The 19,969-nt window shown below is 40.8% G+C and overlaps 2 protein-coding genes across 2 annotated transcripts; one reads left to right on the top strand and one right to left on the bottom strand.

The window, feature by feature from the left end:
* Nucleotides 1-2,450: 2,450 nt before the first annotated feature.
* Nucleotides 2,451-13,717, bottom strand: rbms1a (RNA binding motif, single stranded interacting protein 1a). Its single transcript, XM_003969876.3, has 14 exons — nt 13,159-13,717; nt 11,248-11,390; nt 9,603-9,661; nt 9,015-9,106; nt 7,849-8,006; nt 7,384-7,463; nt 7,187-7,287; nt 7,062-7,111; nt 6,893-6,983; nt 6,067-6,117; nt 5,198-5,299; nt 4,946-5,014; nt 4,655-4,729; nt 2,451-4,373 (listed from the first exon to the last, which is right to left on the bottom strand). Exons 1-13 carry the CDS (start codon nt 13,216-13,218, stop codon nt 4,661-4,663), a joined length of 1,125 nt encoding a protein of 374 aa, XP_003969925.1. The 5' UTR covers nt 13,219-13,717; the 3' UTR covers nt 2,451-4,373; nt 4,655-4,660.
* A 2,856-nt stretch (nt 13,718-16,573) lies between these two features.
* Nucleotides 16,574-19,764, top strand: psmd14 (proteasome 26S subunit, non-ATPase 14). Its single transcript, XM_003969656.3, has 11 exons — nt 16,574-16,712; nt 17,346-17,401; nt 17,733-17,804; nt 17,881-18,000; nt 18,106-18,176; nt 18,324-18,474; nt 18,596-18,703; nt 18,821-18,895; nt 18,971-19,096; nt 19,325-19,387; nt 19,592-19,764. The coding sequence occupies exons 2-11, from the start codon at nt 17,354-17,356 to the stop codon at nt 19,688-19,690; spliced, it is 933 nt and encodes a 310-aa protein (XP_003969705.1). The 5' UTR covers nt 16,574-16,712; nt 17,346-17,353; the 3' UTR covers nt 19,691-19,764.
* The last annotated feature ends 205 nt before the right edge of the window (nt 19,765-19,969 follow it).

The raw sequence follows: 19,969 nt of genomic DNA, 5'->3' as shown, positions 1-19,969 counted from the left end.
CTAGCCTGCCCGAATGTGTGGGTGTGTGTGTGTGTGTGTGTGTGCATTTGAAGGGCTGTGATGATAATGAGTGACAGCAACAACTGGCAACCGTGAGAGCACCACAGAATCCAACTTCTTTATTAAGCGTGAAACCAGATTGTTGGGTTTGCATGGCACCGGTGGAGCTGAAAACGACTGTGGCTGCAGCAAAAGTGACGGGGTTTGTAATTGTTTCGCATTTTCTCTCTCACTCTCTCTCTTTCTCTTTCTCCATGTGTGCCTGTTGTTCAAGTTCAATTACTTCCTGCTGGTAGTAGGAGGAGGAAGCTAGGAGAATGAGTGCCAGCCTCCTTCTTTCCATGGTATGATTGGAATGCAGGTGTACACATTTATGTGTGAGTACAAAAAATATAATAGTGCATAAAAGATTTGGAGATTCCAGAAGGACACATGGTATTGGGTTATACTCCAGAAACGTGGAGTGGTATCGGTTCAACAAGCACACATTTCCACAAGAAAAGCCATTTTAAGGGATAATAGGGCTACAAAGCAATAGAAATAAAATAAAATGGATTTTATGAAAATCAGTACTGCATAAATATAGGTCAATTAAGAAATCTTCAGTTATCAGTTTATTTGAGATTTATTTAGCTTTTGTGTATTTTTCAGATAACACAAAGATTTTTTTTGCTGCATCTACCTGAAGATGTAGTTTAAGATTATCATCCAGTTCACAAGAATTTAAATCCTTTTATCTGTTTAACAGCCTGAAATAAGCATGATTAGCAATAACAGCTTCCATATCCTTATTACCAATCCAGAATCCAGTAAACATACAGCAAGTATTATATTATATTATATTATATTATATTATATTATATTAATTATATTATATTATATTATATTATATTATATTATATTATATTATATTATATTATATTATATTATATTATAGTCTAATGATCCCTAGTCCTAATACAAAAAACTATGATGTAGTGTGGTTTTATTTAGTAAGAGGATTAATGGGACATGTGTTTGCACACACACTTAGTTGTTTGCAGTGTTGAATCACACACTTGTTGCAGTGATTACTTAAATGATGAGATGTATATCCTCACAGCTGTAGTCGCTGACATGCCTCTTGTGAAGGATGATTTGTCATGACGGGATTTGTTTTTTATATCGCTCATCTGCAACTGCATCTGCATCTGCAACTCTCTGGAGAGAGAATTAGAGCTTAAAGCACATTTTGAGCAGGCAATTATTAAAGACCAATTGGTCAAATGTACTAAAATAGATTGCTATATTATCAGAAAAGGCTCAATTGGGAAATAAAACTCTAAATATATATTTCATATAATTAAACAGTAATGGAAATTTGTTAGATAGAGACAAAATTCTCTTTGGAAATAAGAAAGAAAGCTGGGTTACTAATTCAGCCCTCCCAATTCATTTTCCCTCCCTATACCTCTGATTTACTGTTAACAGTTCATTAAACAACTGAGATTAATGGGTGATTTTGCACTGCTGTGGAAAATCCCTCTAACGGAGCGATGCCTGCAAAGGCCCCTCTCTGTGCCCCAGGTGTGACCTTGGGTTTCCTCTGGGGATCAGTGCCTTGTATCCCCTCACCTGTGAAGAATTAAGAGAGATATGGCCGGATGGAAGGAAGGAGAAGGGGAGACTGTGCTTGGAACATATCAGATTCAAAGGGTTAATACCCTCACAATAGGCATGTGATTGACGTGTGTGTGTGTGCATATGGGCTTTGTGGCATCTGCATGTATGTATATTCTTGGATAGACGGTGTGTTGGGGGGGGGAGTCGGGTGTGATGTCTAATCTTGTATCCCCGGCGGTTTTGATCCCGTTGACTGGTGGGCGATGAGGCCATGGTGCCTGCATGTCTCTTGGATCAGCTGTGCCAAGTCTGAACTTCAGAAGGCAGATCCAGTGTTAAGAGTGAAAATATTAAAGGCTGTGCGACTAAAATAGTACCTGGAAAGGGCCCGAGCCTGGGAGCACACATGTTGTTCATCTGAGCAGTCATAATTTGCAGACATAAGAGCAGATGTGGTCACACGAAACCTGTAAAACGACATTTAAAATGAAATATTGTATTCCGTCTTCTGGACAGTTTTGGTTGACGACGCCCTCTGCTGACAAGGACTAAGTATTGCTTATCTTCTTTTACTTTATGTATTTAATATTGTTTTATATAAATCAGACTCTTTAACATCTCATAGATACATTTGTCCACAAAGAATAGTGGGATTTTAAATATATATAATAATATATCAACTCTGATGTAGTTTATTACTGTATTACATTCAATTAACTCGCTGTAACGCTCAGTCTGAATCATTTGGCCTCTGCTGCATCAGTGTTGACCCTTCAGTTGTAAATTTTAGGAATGTGCAAAATGCAGAGAAAAAACAACACCCACATAATTAATTACGACAGCAGTGGTATCTGAGAAAGAGCCTTTTATTCAGCAGTGTTTTTATTTCCAATGTTTTCAAGGACAGATCAAGGAGAAAATTGATTATCGCTTGAAGGGGAGAGGGGAAGCAACGAGGATAACGTGTACCGGTACATTTTATTTTGGGTTTGGCTTTTTTTTTTTCTTTTTTCTTTTTTTTTACATTTTTTTCCCAGCAACAACTGCTAAGAATCCAATTGTACTGCCAGTAAAAGTGTGGTTACTTGTATTTTCCCAACACAGAGCATTTAACATCATTGTACTGTTGGGGATGGGGGGAGGGAGGGAGAAGCACTGTGAGCCTAAATATTTGACCATTTCTCTTCTTGTTGAGACCTCACATCAGAAATAATCCTTTTAAAAGAAAAAGAGCAAACAACAAAACTCGCAGGTTTGCATTTTTGGCCCTGAATGTGTCGTTTAGAAATCTTATTGCGGAGAAAATAAGCTCTGAAAAACAGAATGGTAGCCAGTCGTGTAACTTCAGTGCTTATGCAGCATTCATGATTGAATTTACTACGTTTGCATGAGGTAAAAATTTCTCATTTTTCCACTCGTCTCGCAAATCGTTTGGCATGTGGTCCGGCCTAAAAAGAGTTTAAATCCATGGCAATTATTTTACAGAGTTTCACAGGAGCGCTGTAACACAAGACTTATTTTGTATGTTATATTGTCAAAAGGGGAAAAAAACCCAACAAAAATATAAGAGGATCATTAAAAATCTTTAAAGAATGGCAAAAGCGGTTGTACGATAAAGGTTCTGAATCTCTAAAGTTAGCTCTCTGCTAAAAAATAAAATAAAACGGCACTCGTTGTTGAGCGAATGACACACCACAACTGAAGCGATTACAAATAAAGAAACAAAGCGCAATGTTTCTTAGCAGGTCTGGGAGAGAACGCCGCGTGTGGGAGAAAGAAAAAAGAAAGAAGTCTTATCATTTAGCCAGCTCCTGAGCGTGGCTTTGGTTCTGATTCGTCCGCTCTGGTGAAACCGGGGCTTTACCTGCAAACCCCACCACACCAGCAGAGTCCAGCAGAACCGTGAGGTAGATCGCAGGTCAAACTGACCACAGGAGAACAGGAGAAAAAACCCTCATTAAAAGATGTCTGCCTGTGTGGTAAAGTTTCACTAAAGCGTGCCTGTTTTATGTCAATCCTCAGTGTGATTACAAAGTTGCTCCGAGTACGTTGCCATTCCGTGTTCTTAGTATTGCTGCGAGACTCTCGCCATCTTATTGCTACCAGATGATATCAAGACACTGGTGATTTCACACACTTTGATCAGTCAGATTGAGAGATGACACCTGATCATATTCGATGGAGGATGTTTCATGGGATGTAAAGAAGGCACCTATTTTTTTCTTCCCCAATAATGAATTCATTAATTTCCTCGTAAAATGGTCGCCTGCGTCAGCTGTCAGGTGCAGTTGAGCATTAACTGATACTGATAAGCTGTTCTGTGGCATCTTTAAACAAACAAAAGTGTTTAAACTTCAAACTTCAGTGCAAACAGGCTTTTTGCAAGTTTCTTTCCACATGTCACAAACAAGGAAGTTAGAAATCATAGAAAACCTAAAGGGGGAAATCTCATGAATCCTGCTATCGTGTTGTACTTGAAGGTGCGGTTGGGGAGGTGTGGATCTTCTGGCTTCTGTTTGATCCTTGGGGAAAAAAAAGAGAAAAAGAAAAAGGAGAGCGAGTGTGGGTTCTTATCAAAATAAATCTTGCTCTGGTTTTCTTCCCGTTACTAGCCAACCGCTTGAGTCTGTTTTTCACTGTCCTCATTAATCACCACAAACACTGGTGCTGTGCAAAAAAGTTCACGCATCTGGTCCAGTCAGAGAAGGCAGCAGCTGCCATTGCCGTGATGTCATCAACCAGCGCCCGGCTGCTCTTCCACAGGTAACGATCTAATAGTAATAAAAAGGACATACACCGTTTTCTGCATGTTTTAGCATTCAGATTTAAGGGGAAACCTTGTAATATTGTGTGCAATACATTTACACATTTTGGGATATTCAAGCTTCAAAGTGATAAAATAAGCATGGTAACTGATTATTTCCTTCATTTTCTTAATGAAGAATGTTCAGAGATGTGGGAAAAGCGCGTTTAAAGCAAAGGAAAGTATTCATATATTATGTTTGCAGGTTGCAAGGAGAAAGAAGAGAAAGGGACAGAAACATAATCATACCCGTGATTACTTGCTGAGTTGGCTGTAAGGAGATGAGTTGTTGGAAGAATCCACTTGTTGAGGCGTCCCATTTTCCTGGAAACACAAATTGCGTCTTTCTTTTAGAACCTGGTAATAAGCATAACTACCGTGTTTGTTTCAGATAATTGATAGTTTTAGAGGAGGTAAACGTCATGGATAACTCGTGGCCATGGGAATGTAGTATGGCTTCAGTGACTTTGTAAAACAACAATTATTTCAAGACAGAAATCACTGAAAAAGACTGATCTGGTACACGCCAAGTCTACTTACAGGTACCGCCTGTATGGGAGGATACTGAGGAATGTAACCTCCCTGGATGTTGGGGTTGGGGGAAATATACTGAAACACAGGGAGAAAATGAAAAAGATTATTATTTAATGGATATTTCCCAAGCCTTAATAAAACCCAGGACTTCTGCTGCCCTACACTTTAATTCAGTCACCTTTGTCTGTATCCCACCCCTTTATATGAGCATCCATATTGATGCTCATATAAAAAGAATATAAAATCCATATCACTCACTGCCCCCGTGCTTCCCAGTGATAGTTGACCCATCTGCTGTGTTAGCATGGCTGTTGGGTGCAGGGACATCGAAGTGTCTACAGGGGGCGACATCACAGCAGCCTGTAATAAGGGACAGATGTTTTTGTCAAACACAGATCACATGATTCCACATTACAGACTAAACTAATTCCGATTAAATCCTAAATTTGGACCAGAGCATGTGTGGCAAGGGGTGTTTGGTATAAATAAAGCATGACTTAGAGTTTTAAACTGCGGGATGGCAGAGAGTGACACGCAGGAGGAATATTTGGTGGCTTTGAGGTCGCTCAAAATAAGGAATTTTTCAAAGCTGCAAGAAGGAATAAGCTGTTGTAAAAGACATGGCATACATGAAGCTCCAGACTGTATACCATTAAACATGCCGCCTTTAGGGAATGAACCATTTCCTAGTTAAAAAGGGGGGGAAAAGTGGAGGAGGGGCAAATCAGCAGAGACACTTGTTCCATTGGAAACCATCTGTTGGAAGAGTCAAAAAACAGTCACAAGGCTGTCTCTGCTTCAGGCATTTCCTGCTGGATCCAGAGAGAGGGAAGGAGGGGGTGGAGGACAGTGGCTAAATGTCTTTTTTGGTTGTTCCACTTCCCTTTCGTATATGGATCGGCTGCAGTACACCAGCTCAGCACATGCATAGAAAATGGGTATTGCCTTGAAACCCTTCCCCTCCCAGGTCTGCACCTCCAGATTTGGAGATGTTTCAGACAGTTTGTGGCTGCAAAACAGGCTGTTTAAAGCACCACGGGCCTGCCACTGCAGTGGGCTTTAGCAAAGCCACTTGCCCACAGAACAAGAGAAAGGTGTGTATGAGTGAAACAATGCTGTTCACTTACAGGGTGTTGCATGATATATGGCTGATGTGCCACCCAAGAATGACTCTGTACCTAATGGCAGGACAGACGGGAACAACAAGGCAAAACAAGAAACAGATGGAAGGAAAAGAGTTATAAACTGGAACATTTATGAGAAAGAAACTTTACATCAATTATATTCAAGGTGAAAGAACATCCCCAGCATAAATGATGCATTTAAACTGGAACAACAGATTAACAAATCCAGCCACACATTCATTATTCATGCTCAGGGACTGTGTTCAGACACTGGAGAAATACCCAATGCTGTTGTCTTTCTATGGTCACCCCATTCCTTTGCTGGTCTGGCACTTAAAACACATTTAACAGGAACATGAATCACTGGGAAGCTGACAGATATTACATCTCTGCCTCCTGTTGGAAGGTTATAAGTGATTTTAAAAGCACCTCCCATGCCCTGGTCACACAAAGTATCAGGTTCACAACCAAAGAACTTTTTACCCGTCAAGAAAATAATAAAGGTGTCAATGATTGTTGTGCATGTGGTAAAAGTTCTTTGCCATTTTGTGGTTGTTTCATCAAATTCTGAATCTTAATCTTAATTAATAGACTGACCCCCTGATCGTCGATGGCGAATGCAGAATTAATAATCAACTCCTGGCAGCCTATTATTATGCAGTTTTACACTGAAAACTACATGGCAGCAGTATCAATATCTATAGCACCATTAAAAACCAACGCACACATCGCTCTATACACCCATGTAACCTATATACCAGCAGATATCTTGAAACACAACAGACAGGGAGAGGGAGGGAGAGAGAGAGAGAGGGAGAGAGAGAGATACCTGGTATGCCGGGACTGTAGACATATAGGGAGACACTGCAGGCTGGACAGTCATTATCCTGTTAGCCATTGGATATGGAGAAGGATAATACCTTCAAAAAGAGAGAGCAACTTTCAGGAATCATACCTGTATTTACATTGTAAACATTATCATACCTGCAGTTACTCACCCGTTCTGCATAGCTCCTGAGGAAGGGTCATAGGTGAGAGTCATCGCACCCTAGGACGAAGAGTCAAGTGTTTATGTTGCATTTGAATTCAGTCGTAGAGAACATCACTCGCAGTGACAACGTACTAGTCTGAGATCACTTGTTTGGCCGTTAGGAACAAATCCTCCGTGACCGTGTTTCTTCCGTTGACTGTCTGCAAACTTGCACAGCAATGGCTGAGAGGGAGCTGGACCCAGAGGACAAAATAAAGGATAAAATAACAATCACACACCATTCGGTTGTAGGCAGGGGTGAGAAGAAAAGAAGAAATCATTTATCCTACCCAGAGCTCCAGAAGGTATCTTGATAAATTTTCCATTAAAGTGGGAAATGACGGCGTGACACTGCTCTGTGGTGTCCATCCTGTTGGGTAAAAAGATAATGACTCATGGTTACGCCGCTGCAAGCAGCAATCTTCAGTCACATTCGCGGTCTTGTGACGCAAACGCAGATAACGCTGTTACGCTTTCTTGGCAAAAAAATAAACGTTGATTCATTCTAAAGTTAAATCACATCCTGCAGCCTCCTGTTCTATAATGAATCACATACACATCCTTTGTTAAAATTGAAATAATAGGCAACTCATAAAAGAAAGAGATGTCAACACAAAAATGCCTGAAGGATTACTTCCCGTTAAAATCGTCATAGAAAAGGTCCTGCTCTGATGTCAAAGATGTTGAAAATGTCACCGAACTCGATGTAATTAGCCATTGCTCCACCTAGCAATCGCACGAGTCCCACAACCCACCTGGCGAAGCCCACGCCTCGACTGCTGCCGCTGTAGTCTCTGAGGATCCGCGTGGACACGACCTGGCCGAAGGGCTGCAGCATGTTGTGGAGCTCCTTCTCATCCACGGACAGAGGCAAGTTGGAAATGTACAGGTTTGTGGGGTCCTGCTCCTGCTGCTGCTCACGTTACAGGAGAGCAAGAGGAACAGTGTTTTACAATGTGATCTGATCTGCAAGAGTCACATTTCTAAATGCATGCGCATCATTTGTCATTTAGCAGCCGCACGGCACTACTTCCTGTCTACTGAAAGAGCAGATCTATTTTTCCCGTCTCCTGCTGTGCGGATTAGGATTTGAGGCTCAACTAAAGTATATTTAAGGGTCAGAGGAAGACATTTGTTTAACCAAACATGAATAAGCTGTCACAAACTGTACACACATATACACACGGGTAGACAAACAGACGGTCGCACACTTCATCTGTGCATTGCAGCGGCAGCTCCGCACCTCTTGCCTAGAAACAGCAGGAGAGCAGTGTAGCCTAGTTACCACAACACAAACTGTTTTCTGCTGCGTTTGTTCCAAGCACAGCCTGCTCTCCAGAGAGAAAGAGGAGTGTGTGTGCGTGTGTGTTTGCATTAGAGAGAGAGGAGAGAGAAAGAGAGCAACCCCTTGTCACTGAACTTTTACCCACACACCGGCAGAGGCCAGGTTAGGTACATTAGAGGACCAAAAGAGGTGTTACTGAATCAAATCCTACTGTCCTCGATAACATATGCAGCCTCAAAGCAGAGAGAACGTGTTCATTATCTAAATCTATTAGGACCTGAACAGCAAGATGCAGTATGGTGTAATAAATTTGTATTATCTGTCTCTTTAAACTGGATGGTGTGTTAGTGTGCAAGATGGTGGTCCTCTGAAAAACATGGCACACTGAATGACAGGTTATTTGGCGGAGGGAAGCATGACATCTGGAAAATAAATGGGGTCACGGGAAGAACAGCTTGTGAGCTGGGGTCATGTGACCAGTCTAATGTCATTCTCTGAACACGTATTGCACACAGGCACGCATTAAACAAGTACAGCCCATCAGAGATGGTCATAGGCAAGTCATGCTCATACACACGTATCCACCCACACACACACACACACACACACACACACTTGTGCCTGCAACAAGCTCACCTTGGCCATCTGGGCCTGTATGCCGCTGGTTTTCAGAGCATGGACCGCCTTTAATGCTGCCGCCGGGTTGTCAAAGTCCACAAAGCCGTAACCTGTGGTTGGTATTTACATGGAGAGAAGCAGAGATACTGTCCCAATCAGTGCCACCAAACATTTTAATGTGTTATACGTGAATTTACTACTTGCAGATTGATGTTATTTTGGTTTTGGCTTACACTCAACAGCAGAAAGCCAAATGATATTACCAAGCACCAACAGCGACGCACTTCTTCTTTCTTTGAGCGACTACACAGGCCGCCGTGATTATTCAGTGTGTTTTACAAAGTCCCTCCTCCATTTGCATTTAGAGCATTGAACCCTGTTTGAGTTTTGGTAATCCATTATAATCTGCTTTAGCTTTTTTTAAAAATCAAATATATGACTATCATATATTCCAAATGCAATTTCAAAATGCTTCTGCATGTTCTTGCAGAACATAGATGCCACATATACAAAGCGGACACATCGGGTCTCAATATAATTATTAATGGATTACCCAACAACATCAAACTCTACATTAAACTCTAAAATGTTAATAACTTGACTGACCTTTGCATTTGTTGGTTGTCTTGTCCAGAATTGCCTTTGCAGACTGAATCTTGCCATACCTGAGTACAATCACATACATGTTACTGTCATATGCCATTAAAATTCATGAATTGTTTTGCGCATACTGCCCATCAATTCTCTATTTATAGAGCAGCTGATAAAGAAATCTCTTAGTGGGAAGTTTAAGAGGTCAAAAATAAGACTTGAGGGAGCTCATGAAATACTTATATTCATTCAGATTTATGGGGATTTATGGATCTGGTCTCATAAACTAATAAAGGTTCTTCTCAATGTTTGGAAACCATATTAATCCCTTGTCATTTGTTTCATCATTTCATTTGAACCAGAGTCAGAGTCTGTGAGTTGCTGTCTGAGCACATGTATCATGCAGGAATAAATGCCGAGCTTACATCACCATTCAGACTTTGTCGCCATGAAAAGCGCTTTCATTTCTGCTTTGTGCCGGCAAACACCATTGGGAACATGAACAAAACACAAGCAAACAGGACACAAACAGCTGCTGCTGCGGCTGGTTACATGGGTGAATGGAGCCCTCAATATGTTTGGGATTCATTGGGAACAAGAGGAGACTAAACTACAGTAATTATGGCATCCACCATACTGTCCAATCAGACTGAGCCTTGTGTCACCAGGCTGCTTCATGCACAACTCTGCTTTTTCTTTAAATATTTTATAGTCTACATTCCACTGTTGAGCCATTCCATGTCAGTTTCTGTTTATAGACATATGGTTGGAGCATTTCATGTGTCATCAGTTTTCGCTGTGGCTACAAGGGTACATTTATTATGTTTTGGGGCAAAACCGCAGATAATAAATATTTCTGCATTAGAATCCAGCAGAAAACCACAATAATGACATTTTTTAAGCTATGGCAGGAAACCCATTAGATATAAGAAGACCCAACTCTCAAAACTCTGCAAGGATCACAAAGCTGGTTAGCTTAGCACAAAGACAGGAAACCGTGAGGAAACAGCCAGCTCGCTCCGGAGAGATTACAAATGGAAGCTTTTCCAAACCCTGCACTATATTCTCAGCTAATATTAATTGTACACATCTTGAATGGCATCCATCTTATTTGTTGTGTGAATACCCGTGTTCCTCCGCACAAGACTAAATAATTCTTTACAGTTTAACAGTAAAAGCAACATAGACAGAAACAGGATTACAGATGGGCACGCCAACATTAAGTACTTAGACAATTTAGTGCTCAGTTATCATTAGAAGCAGAACTAATGTGTTTTAAGAGCTTCCAAAAGGCTCTGCAGACATAACTGATGAAGGTTAATTGCTACAAAGGGAAACAGCACAATCACAAAAGACACAATCTGCCTTGCTTTTGCAGTGTGAATGCAGTTCGTTTACAAGGCCTCGGTCAGCTGATCAGAGTGGCTGAGTCCAGGAACTAAATATGAAGTGGCAGGACCATGAAGGCGATGCTCCATAGTGTGCTAACATTTCTGAACTTCACGGTAAAATGGCGGAGCTCATGTTTGACCGCATGTGTGCAGGTGAAGAGTGAGAATATAAACATATGGGTCATTGTTGCTAGATTATTGCTAGATGTTGTTTGATCTGACTCAAACTGGAGGCTTGACTACTGCAAAGTTGTGTTGGGTGTACTCACTGGTGACACAGTTTAACCAGGTCGAGGTCCGTTGTGGCAGGAGGAAGGCCGCGGATATACAGGTTGGTTTTACTGAGCTGCTCCGGGCCTGTGCTGCTGCTGTTGCTGCTGCTGCCGGGACTGGACGGAGTCATGGGGTAAGACTGCACACAGGAGAGCCACTGTTACAACTCGACAGAAGCTAGATAATCTAATTTAAACCTTGGCAACGTTTACAAGAAGCTCTGTGTAAACCAAAAAAACCCAAACATTTGAAAACACAGAAAACATTACAATTCCTTATGGCACATCCCATCCATTTTGGAGCTTAAAAAAACAAGCATCAAAACAAACAATGATCCACTGACAGTTCACAGGTCTGTTGGGAAAGTATTGATAAAAAAAATATATGTAGTCACTAATATCCAGAACCTGCTTCCATTTCACCTGTGTGCTACTTTACAATTCTCTTTTATGATACAAGATCCAGAAGCAGCAAACAAATTGGCCAATTTATTGCTTTATGGTATGTGTGCACGTCCAGAATATAGACTTTAGGATTACCTGCAGTTTACATACACACAGACATACAACTGCAAGCAGGAGAAGCAAAGACTGTACAAATACTGAGAGGAATGGTGACAAATACTCGTGACTGTCAGTGCAATAGTCTAAAAATCATGCTCACTTTTGTGTTTGTGGATGAATAATTCTAACAAAAAGGCTTTGAATATCTCAAACAGGTCAAGAAAATGGGAGAGGGTGGGTGATTTTGAATGGAATTTTACACATTGGTAATAGTCACAGCAAGGAAACCCACAATTTTTTTCATATTTGTGAGTCAAATCATGCAGCACGGCCCTGTAAAACACTTCCTTCCTCTCACTCATTCATTAAAATAGCTCCAGGCCAGCCTCTCCAGAGCCGATCAAAGACAAAAAGCATGGCAGAATCCCACCATCTGTCCATAACCAAAGGACAAGCAGCTCCCATGGAGCCAGAGCAGCAATGGATACGAGCGAACATTCACCAGCTTAAACCATTAAGAAAGTCCTCTACTCATCATGTGATGGCTTCGCGTCCACGGCTTTGCAATTTTGCTTTATCAGAAGAGGAATTAAAGTGGGAGGAAGAAGCAGCCCAGAGGCTTTTATATTTCCTGATGTCTAATTACCTCAATAACTGTGTTACAGACCATCATGGGCTCAAATTAGGCACCTGAGTCTCCATCAGAGCATCGAAACACCTTCAAGGAGACTAAACCCACCCCCAACACCCACACTGAAAAACACCCACACCCTTGGGATTCTTGAGTGACATGGTTCCCTACAATAAACCCAGTCAAATGTTAATATTTTGACCAACTGAATGGACATTTCATCTGCTCACACACTCAAAGGGTCGAACAGCAGCAGCTGCCCCGCACAGGCGTTTTAATCTCGTTTTCCATCAAATCAAAGGTGTGGCGGGGAACTCAGGGGCGTGGTTTCCACTTTTCCGTTCACCTGGGCGGTCAAAAAAAAAAAAGGATGCAGGCAGCACTATTCTCTCCAGAACAATGACACACGCGCAAACATACGCACACTCACAATAACCGCTGCGCATATTGACCAGACAGACTGGGCAAACAGGGTTATATGGATATAATAATTAATGTCTACAGCGGCCGAGTCACCACGGCGGCTGCTTTTATTCCTCCATCCATAACTGGAGTTCTTGGTGACTGGTCGCGCGGGGCCTTTTAAAATATACATATGTGTGTATGTATATATTAAAATGATGAGCAAATGCCTCTTTTTTTGAAGCCTAAAGGAGCTCATTGACGTCACGTGTGGCTGCGATTACTCACCATGTCTGGTCTTAATGCTGCCTTAAATGAGATCCAAAAAGTAGCAATCAAATAATAAATTCGTGCGTGCGTGTGTTTCTTACTTGCTTCCGATTGGCTGTCTTCAGCGGGTTGCCTGTGTTGCCCGTGTTTGCAAAGATCATCCTGGAGGGTAAACGATTTTTATTTTCGCCCCTTAATTTCCCTATAAAAAATAAGTCGCAACGACGAGTCACGGCGCTGAATCCAAGCGGTGCGTAAAATCTATAAAATAACGCGTGGGCTTAAAACATCCGCATACTGAACGACCTGGTTATCAGGAATACGGCTTCGTTCCTGCATAGATATACTGACATCTATCCAGTCGGGCGCACAACAAGCGACGGGACGAGCCTCCGGTTCATTGATCTACGACGTCCTGCTGCAGACCGCTCCACAGTCCCACCTACTACAGACCAAACCATCTCCGCCCCTGCAGGGTGTTCCACATCAAAAAGCTACACCGTGGCTTCATAAAAACCCGCAACACTGGGGTGATTTTTACGATGGGGCCACCTACAGACCACTTATATCCGTGCCAAAATGTGGAATCTATCGCAAAGCGCGTCTGGGTCTGGACTGTTGGCGCACGGTGCGTCAGATTGAACACCGGTTTGCTTTCATGTTGTCGTCGTCCGCACATACCAAGCATTCTTCACCCCCACCACAACACACACACACACACACACCCTCTTCCTCTTCCTACCCTTCCCCCCATCCTACACACTATATGTCACAGAATGAGGATGCAATGAAATATAAGCAGGGAACTGGCCCAGGCTGGAGGTCAGAGTCTCCCTATAAACCACGCAAGAGAGCTCATGCGCAGTCACCAACACAATAAATATATGGACGCAACCTATTTTACACCAGCTGAGATGCAATCCACCTTCTATGCAGGCTTTGGTTGGTTATCCTGCATGTACATCACGTGATGTGGGGGTTCAGCCATGGAAAGAAGAGGGTTCATTTATATGTGAGATGCTTTTATATGATTGGACATTTCTAAAAGTGCAGAGTAAGCTTTTATTTTCTACATGAGGCACGGAAATTACTCATGACAAATTGTGGAAAAACAGGAAGTTAGTGTTATAAAATGATTCTTCATCCTTTTTTAAAATTTTCCATCATACAACCTGGACCTGAATTGGCAATGTCCTGCGTTTGACCTCTGAGACCCTTTAGGTTCATAATCAGGCGATGGCCTAAATGGGATAAAAGGTTTTGGTTGTTGCACCCAGAATGAGGAACAGCCTCTCTCATTACTGCAGGTCAGGCATTGATGCCATCAATCAAAGGCTATTTCAATTCAGCGCGTTTAGTGCTTTAGCTCTTTTCTTTATATCTTCACAAAACACCACAGAGGGGTTTCCAGTATAATTACGTCTGACATTCTTTGTGTAAATAATACAAATTAGCCTAATAATTAAAATGAGGGGGTATATAAGGCTGCATAAATAGGTAGGTGTTGCTTTTCACTCAGATTTTGGTCCAATGAATAAAGATCCAGTGTGTTGTTATGCCCATTATAACCATTTTCATCCATAAGCAGTATAGAATATGGTTTCTTTCTGTTGCTACATATTTAATCAGCAAAAATGTCCATTTGATAACACCTTGCGTTTAAACTCCAATGCAGTTATTATTATTTCATTTATCACTAAATGTTTTGAGAGAAGATTCTTGGGATATTTTCACTTTCAGATATGACAGGAAGTGAAATGAAAAGGAAGAATGACGCACAATAAGGGTGCCTAGACTAAATTCAACTGCAGCTGTTGATCCTCAGCATATGGTTTCCATCTTAACCTCTATAAACATGTTTATTCAGAAAACCTAGAGCACATTAGCAGATTGGTAGGAAACACACTCAAAATTGTAATCTTTTGCTGTGCACACACAAGCACAGCCACAGCAGTGAAGAGGGTAGGGACAGGTTACCTTACACTTCATTTTTATTTACATATGGACACTAAATGCCACAATGGAGCCATCCTTCTGCTGGTCTTGCTGGAGATTTTATAATGCAAAGCTAAATCCAAATCCCATCGGACTGCAGGGAAGCTCTTAAAGCATCAAATTCCCCCCCCCCTTATTTCCTCCACTGGTAGGGTAACGGCTCCAAGCTGGTGTCAGGTTGCAATCTGAAGTTCCCTAAAGTCCAATCATTCCTATCTGAATAATCAGCTTAACCAGCCCAAGTATGAATGGTTTCCTGTGCATTTTATTATCCAGTTTCTTTAGTCATTGATAGATAATCCTATTGTGTTAACTGGAGCATAAATCGACCTTCAGGTGACATGTTTCATGCTAAAACCTTCACAAATCAAATATAACATATTGTGTTTTTAAGCTGCTTTCCTTCAGTTGTGTCAAACACCCAGCGGTCAATTGATCTGTGCCATTGTCTCATTCATCTCTCATCCATTGTTTGCTTGTTTAATTTATCATATGGTTTCAGAAATGATGATTCTGTGTTTGTGAAGAGATTTCAGGTAGAACCACTTTGAGCCAGTAACAAAAGGAGTTGAATTCATTAAGAAAGCCCAGTCAGAAATAATAATAAGCAATAAACTAAAGACAAAGTCCTTGGCTTCAAATTTAAGTGGGTAACATTTAAACTGTATAAGCAATAATCCCAAAGAAGATGAGCAATGTAGCAATTGCACTTTAGAGAGTGTGAATAATGCATGAGAAAACTCAGTAGTAACCAGTCTAGTTCATCAATAATATGCACATCCTGGTTAAGATTGCTAATTGTGTTGAGGCTGAAAGAAGCTTTGTGGGTGTGGGAAGGGAGGTGACTGAGGAATTTGAACTCAATAAGGAATTAGCTGGTTTCAAAACACTGACATTTAACCAGTCTGGCTAGCCAATGTGGTCAGTAACAGTGTTGGGTGAGATTGTTAACAATATTCTGATGGATTTGCAAATGCTTGCAAATATTTTGTGACAGAGAGCAGACAATCTTGTTTTGGAGTATGTAAAGTCTTTAAACTCAGGCCCATGGTGTATTTTTTAAATTATAAAACGTTTTGAAATATGCTTGGTTCCATTAAAAAAAAAGTATTAATATAAATTTGCTGCTGTTGTAACTTTGCAAAAAATTAAATCCTTACACTGCATGAACTTGGATCAGTTCCAACCATACTGCAATTTTATGACATCAAACAATTATTTACATTTACATCATAATAAAAAAAAAGACAAATGGTCTTGTTCACGAAAAACCACAACATTTGAGAGTGACAAACGTTTTATTAATGTTTAAACATACAAGGACCATTGGAAGCAATATTGCACGTAACATAATAATATTTTATCTTCCGTTATATATATATTATTAGATAATTACGCCAACATGTATTTTAAGAAACACAAATAAAATAATATATTGAAGCAAAGTCGATGGTGAAACGCTTTGTTCTGTCGCCCTCTTGTGTCTTAAATTTGCAAATTGCCAATCCGGCACCAGAAAATGACATCATCAGTGCGACGGAAGTAGTTTTTTCTACAGTAAAAAAAAGGAGCATTCTGGCTGATTCATTGTAGCCTGTTGGTTTGAGTTGTCTAGGTTAAGAATCAAGCTTTTGTGATTATCGGAACAATTTGACAGCAGGTATGTAGACATACAGATTTAACACGGAAATCAGTTTTCCAGAAATATGACCAGAATGATTCGGCATTTTGTTTATTTGGCGTTTTTTTTTCAATTTCGAAGTGAAGATTGTGTAGCAATAGTAAGCTAAGGCTAAAGCAGCTAGTAACAAACGGAGTTATTGGAACCTTGGGTAGATGCAGTTTTCTTCCTAATTTCTATATGAACCACGGGAGTTGGTTACTTGTTTAAATAATGTGCTGGTCAATATGACAGCCTATACATTTTTGTCCTTAGTGCAACTTGCATAACTACCCGAAGCTAATAAGCGAGTTGGATGCTAACTTCATCCTTTTTCATATTACCAGGTGACCTCTAGTTTATATATATTTAAATTCACGACTGTCCACGACTATTTAAAATGGGGGAAAAAGCACATTTGTGTAAGACATAGTGATAATATATATAGAAATCTAACCTTTAAAGACTACGCTATTGTGTTAATGACAGGCTTTTTTTTTTTTTTTTTTTTAAAAGATGCAAATATAGAATTTGAAGCTGCCGGTACCAAATATCTAACATATAGAATACATACTGTCAAGGTCTTACGCAAGTCCCACCAAGCATTAAGTTGTGTATTTGCTGTGTCATCAGATCCCAAAATGGACCGACTGCTGAGGCTTGGAGGAGGAATGCCTGGACTTGGACAGGTAACATTCACTTCCACATTCATTAATATGGGACTGACCCAAGATCATAAAGAGTTCAAATACCTTCCATGTGTATTTGACAAATAACTTGCAGCTCATTAAACTGGAGACCTGTTTTCATAACACCTATAACATGGCATGCCGATGTTTTTGTTTTAGTAATTAAATTATACTGTATACATACTCTTAAATTCATGGCTATCCTAAACTTATCTTAGCCTAATATTGCAACACACATCAAACACTCCCAAGTCCAAATCGTATACATTACACTTCAAAATAATGGTTGGCTGATAGCGAGGCATTTGGAAATGTATGTTTTGCTTTGCAGGGGCCCCCAACAGATGCACCTGCTGTAGACACAGCAGAGCAGGTCTACATCTCCTCTCTGGCCCTACTCAAGGTACCCAGTGTTGCCACAAAACCTGATTTTAAAAAATGTCTGTTCCTCAGTTCACTGTATATTTGCTCTTCACTAGATGTTAAAGCATGGGCGTGCGGGTGTACCAATGGAAGTCATGGGACTGATGCTGGGAGAATTTGTGGATGACTATACCGTGCGGGTTATCGATGTGTTTGCCATGCCTCAGTCAGGAACGGTATGTTCAGTTTTGTGCATTGGTGTTATTCAAAGGGAGGAAAATACCTGCAAATAATTCCTTTACTGTAGATTTACCACTATTGTTAATGTTTTTACCTGACAGGGGGTGAGTGTGGAAGCAGTGGACCCTGTGTTTCAGGCCAAAATGTTGGACATGCTAAAGCAGACTGGCAGGTAAAATGTGAAAACATAATTACTTTGCAGTATAAATATACTTGTATTTTGTTATCTGCATTTGTCAGCAAAATACTGTGACCAGATTTTTATTACAATTAAGGCACTGCTAATAAATCAATACATTTAATAAATTGTGCTGTTTAGACCAGAGATGGTGGTGGGATGGTACCACAGTCACCCTGGATTTGGCTGCTGGTTGTCTGGTGTGGACATCAACACACAGCAGAGTTTTGAGGCGCTCTCGGAGCGTGCCGTCGCGGTTGTGGTGGATCCTATTCAGAGCGTCAAAGGAAAGGTAAAGAAGTTTCATCTGGAAATGGTTGTAAGGCCCTAGATACATTCAGGATCAACTGAGCCACCATTCATCTTTAGCCAGGCAGGCAGCTGAACGATTTTTGCCCTACCGTCTCTTTCAGGTTGTTATCGATGCGTTCAGGTTGATCAATGCCAACATGATGGTGCTGGGGCATGAACCTAGACAAACCACATCCAACCTGGGACATCTGAACAAGCCTTCAATTCAGGTAAGATTTGTTTCTGACTAATCTGTTAGCACAATACAGGCGTCCCTGTAAAGTGGTGCAGAGGTTTGTCATGATTATGATGTGAGGAGAAACACATTATTTACATTTGGCTTTCAGGCGCTGATTCATGGACTTAACCGACATTATTACTCCATCACCATCAATTACAGGAAAAATGAACTGGAGCAAAAGGTCTGAAAGCACACTTGTTTATTTACTTTTAATTGAGAAGACTTAACATCATCACATTGTTTTATTTCCCTCCAGATGCTGTTGAACCTGCATAAGAAGAGCTGGATGGAAGGCCTCACCCTGCAGGACTACAGTGAGCACTGCAAGCTCAATGAAACTATTGTCAAAGAAATGCTGGAGCTGGCCAAGAACTACAACAAGGTACAGATTTATGTCGCCATTCATTAAAAAAAAAAGACTTTTAGATACCTTACATGATTGGTCCTGTAAAAATCTAGCAAATATTGATTGAAGTTATAAAAATAAAGGGTTTCAAAAGTACCTTTTCAGCATGCGAGTGACGCAAGTGAACAAATCACACAGATGATTTGTTACTCGTCATCATTAAATCAGCATTGGCATTAAGAAAATATTGCATTTTGAACTCAGGCTGTTGAAGAAGAGGACAAAATGACCCCCGAGCAGCTCGCAATCAAGAACGTTGGCAAACAGGTGAGGTTTTATGCATTAATGTACCAGTACTGGAAACTGGGAGGGTGCACCAGTACTGGTACTGGCACCAGTCAGATATTGTAGCGTTATTGCATGAGTATAATTTGGTTAGATATGCTGACAAATAATCTTTCTCTGAAGTTGATTACAAATTTGGAACTGGAGTGTTCCTCCTGTGTCATCTGCATTTTTTTGTGCTTGCAGGATCCTAAGAGGCACTTGGAGGAGCATGTCGATGTCTTAATGACGTCCAACATTGTTCAGTGCCTAGCTGCCATGCTGGACACTGTTGTTTTTCAGTGACAGCTCTGTGTGTATAACTGTTAATATTACAACCCTTCTTTTCTTTTATATAAAATAAATGTATGTATGTACAAGTGATGCGTTTCATTTTTATATGGTACACGATATTTTTCGCGTGGTCTCTGTATGCAGTGAATTGACTGACGTAATATTCAATATAACCACAGGGTGGCGCCACAGATTCAGTTTACCTAACAATAGGTAACGCGATGGAACTGACCCAAACCGCCACCGACATCAATTCAGACTCGAGTGTGGGGTTAATATGGACTAGTGTGT

This window comes from Takifugu rubripes, chromosome 13 (assembly GCF_901000725.2).
Source record: "Takifugu rubripes chromosome 13, fTakRub1.2, whole genome shotgun sequence".
Lineage (NCBI taxonomy): Eukaryota > Metazoa > Chordata > Actinopteri > Tetraodontiformes > Tetraodontidae > Takifugu > Takifugu rubripes.
The sequence above is the reverse complement of the archived record's forward strand: the minus strand, read 5'-3'. Positions and strand labels throughout refer to the sequence as shown.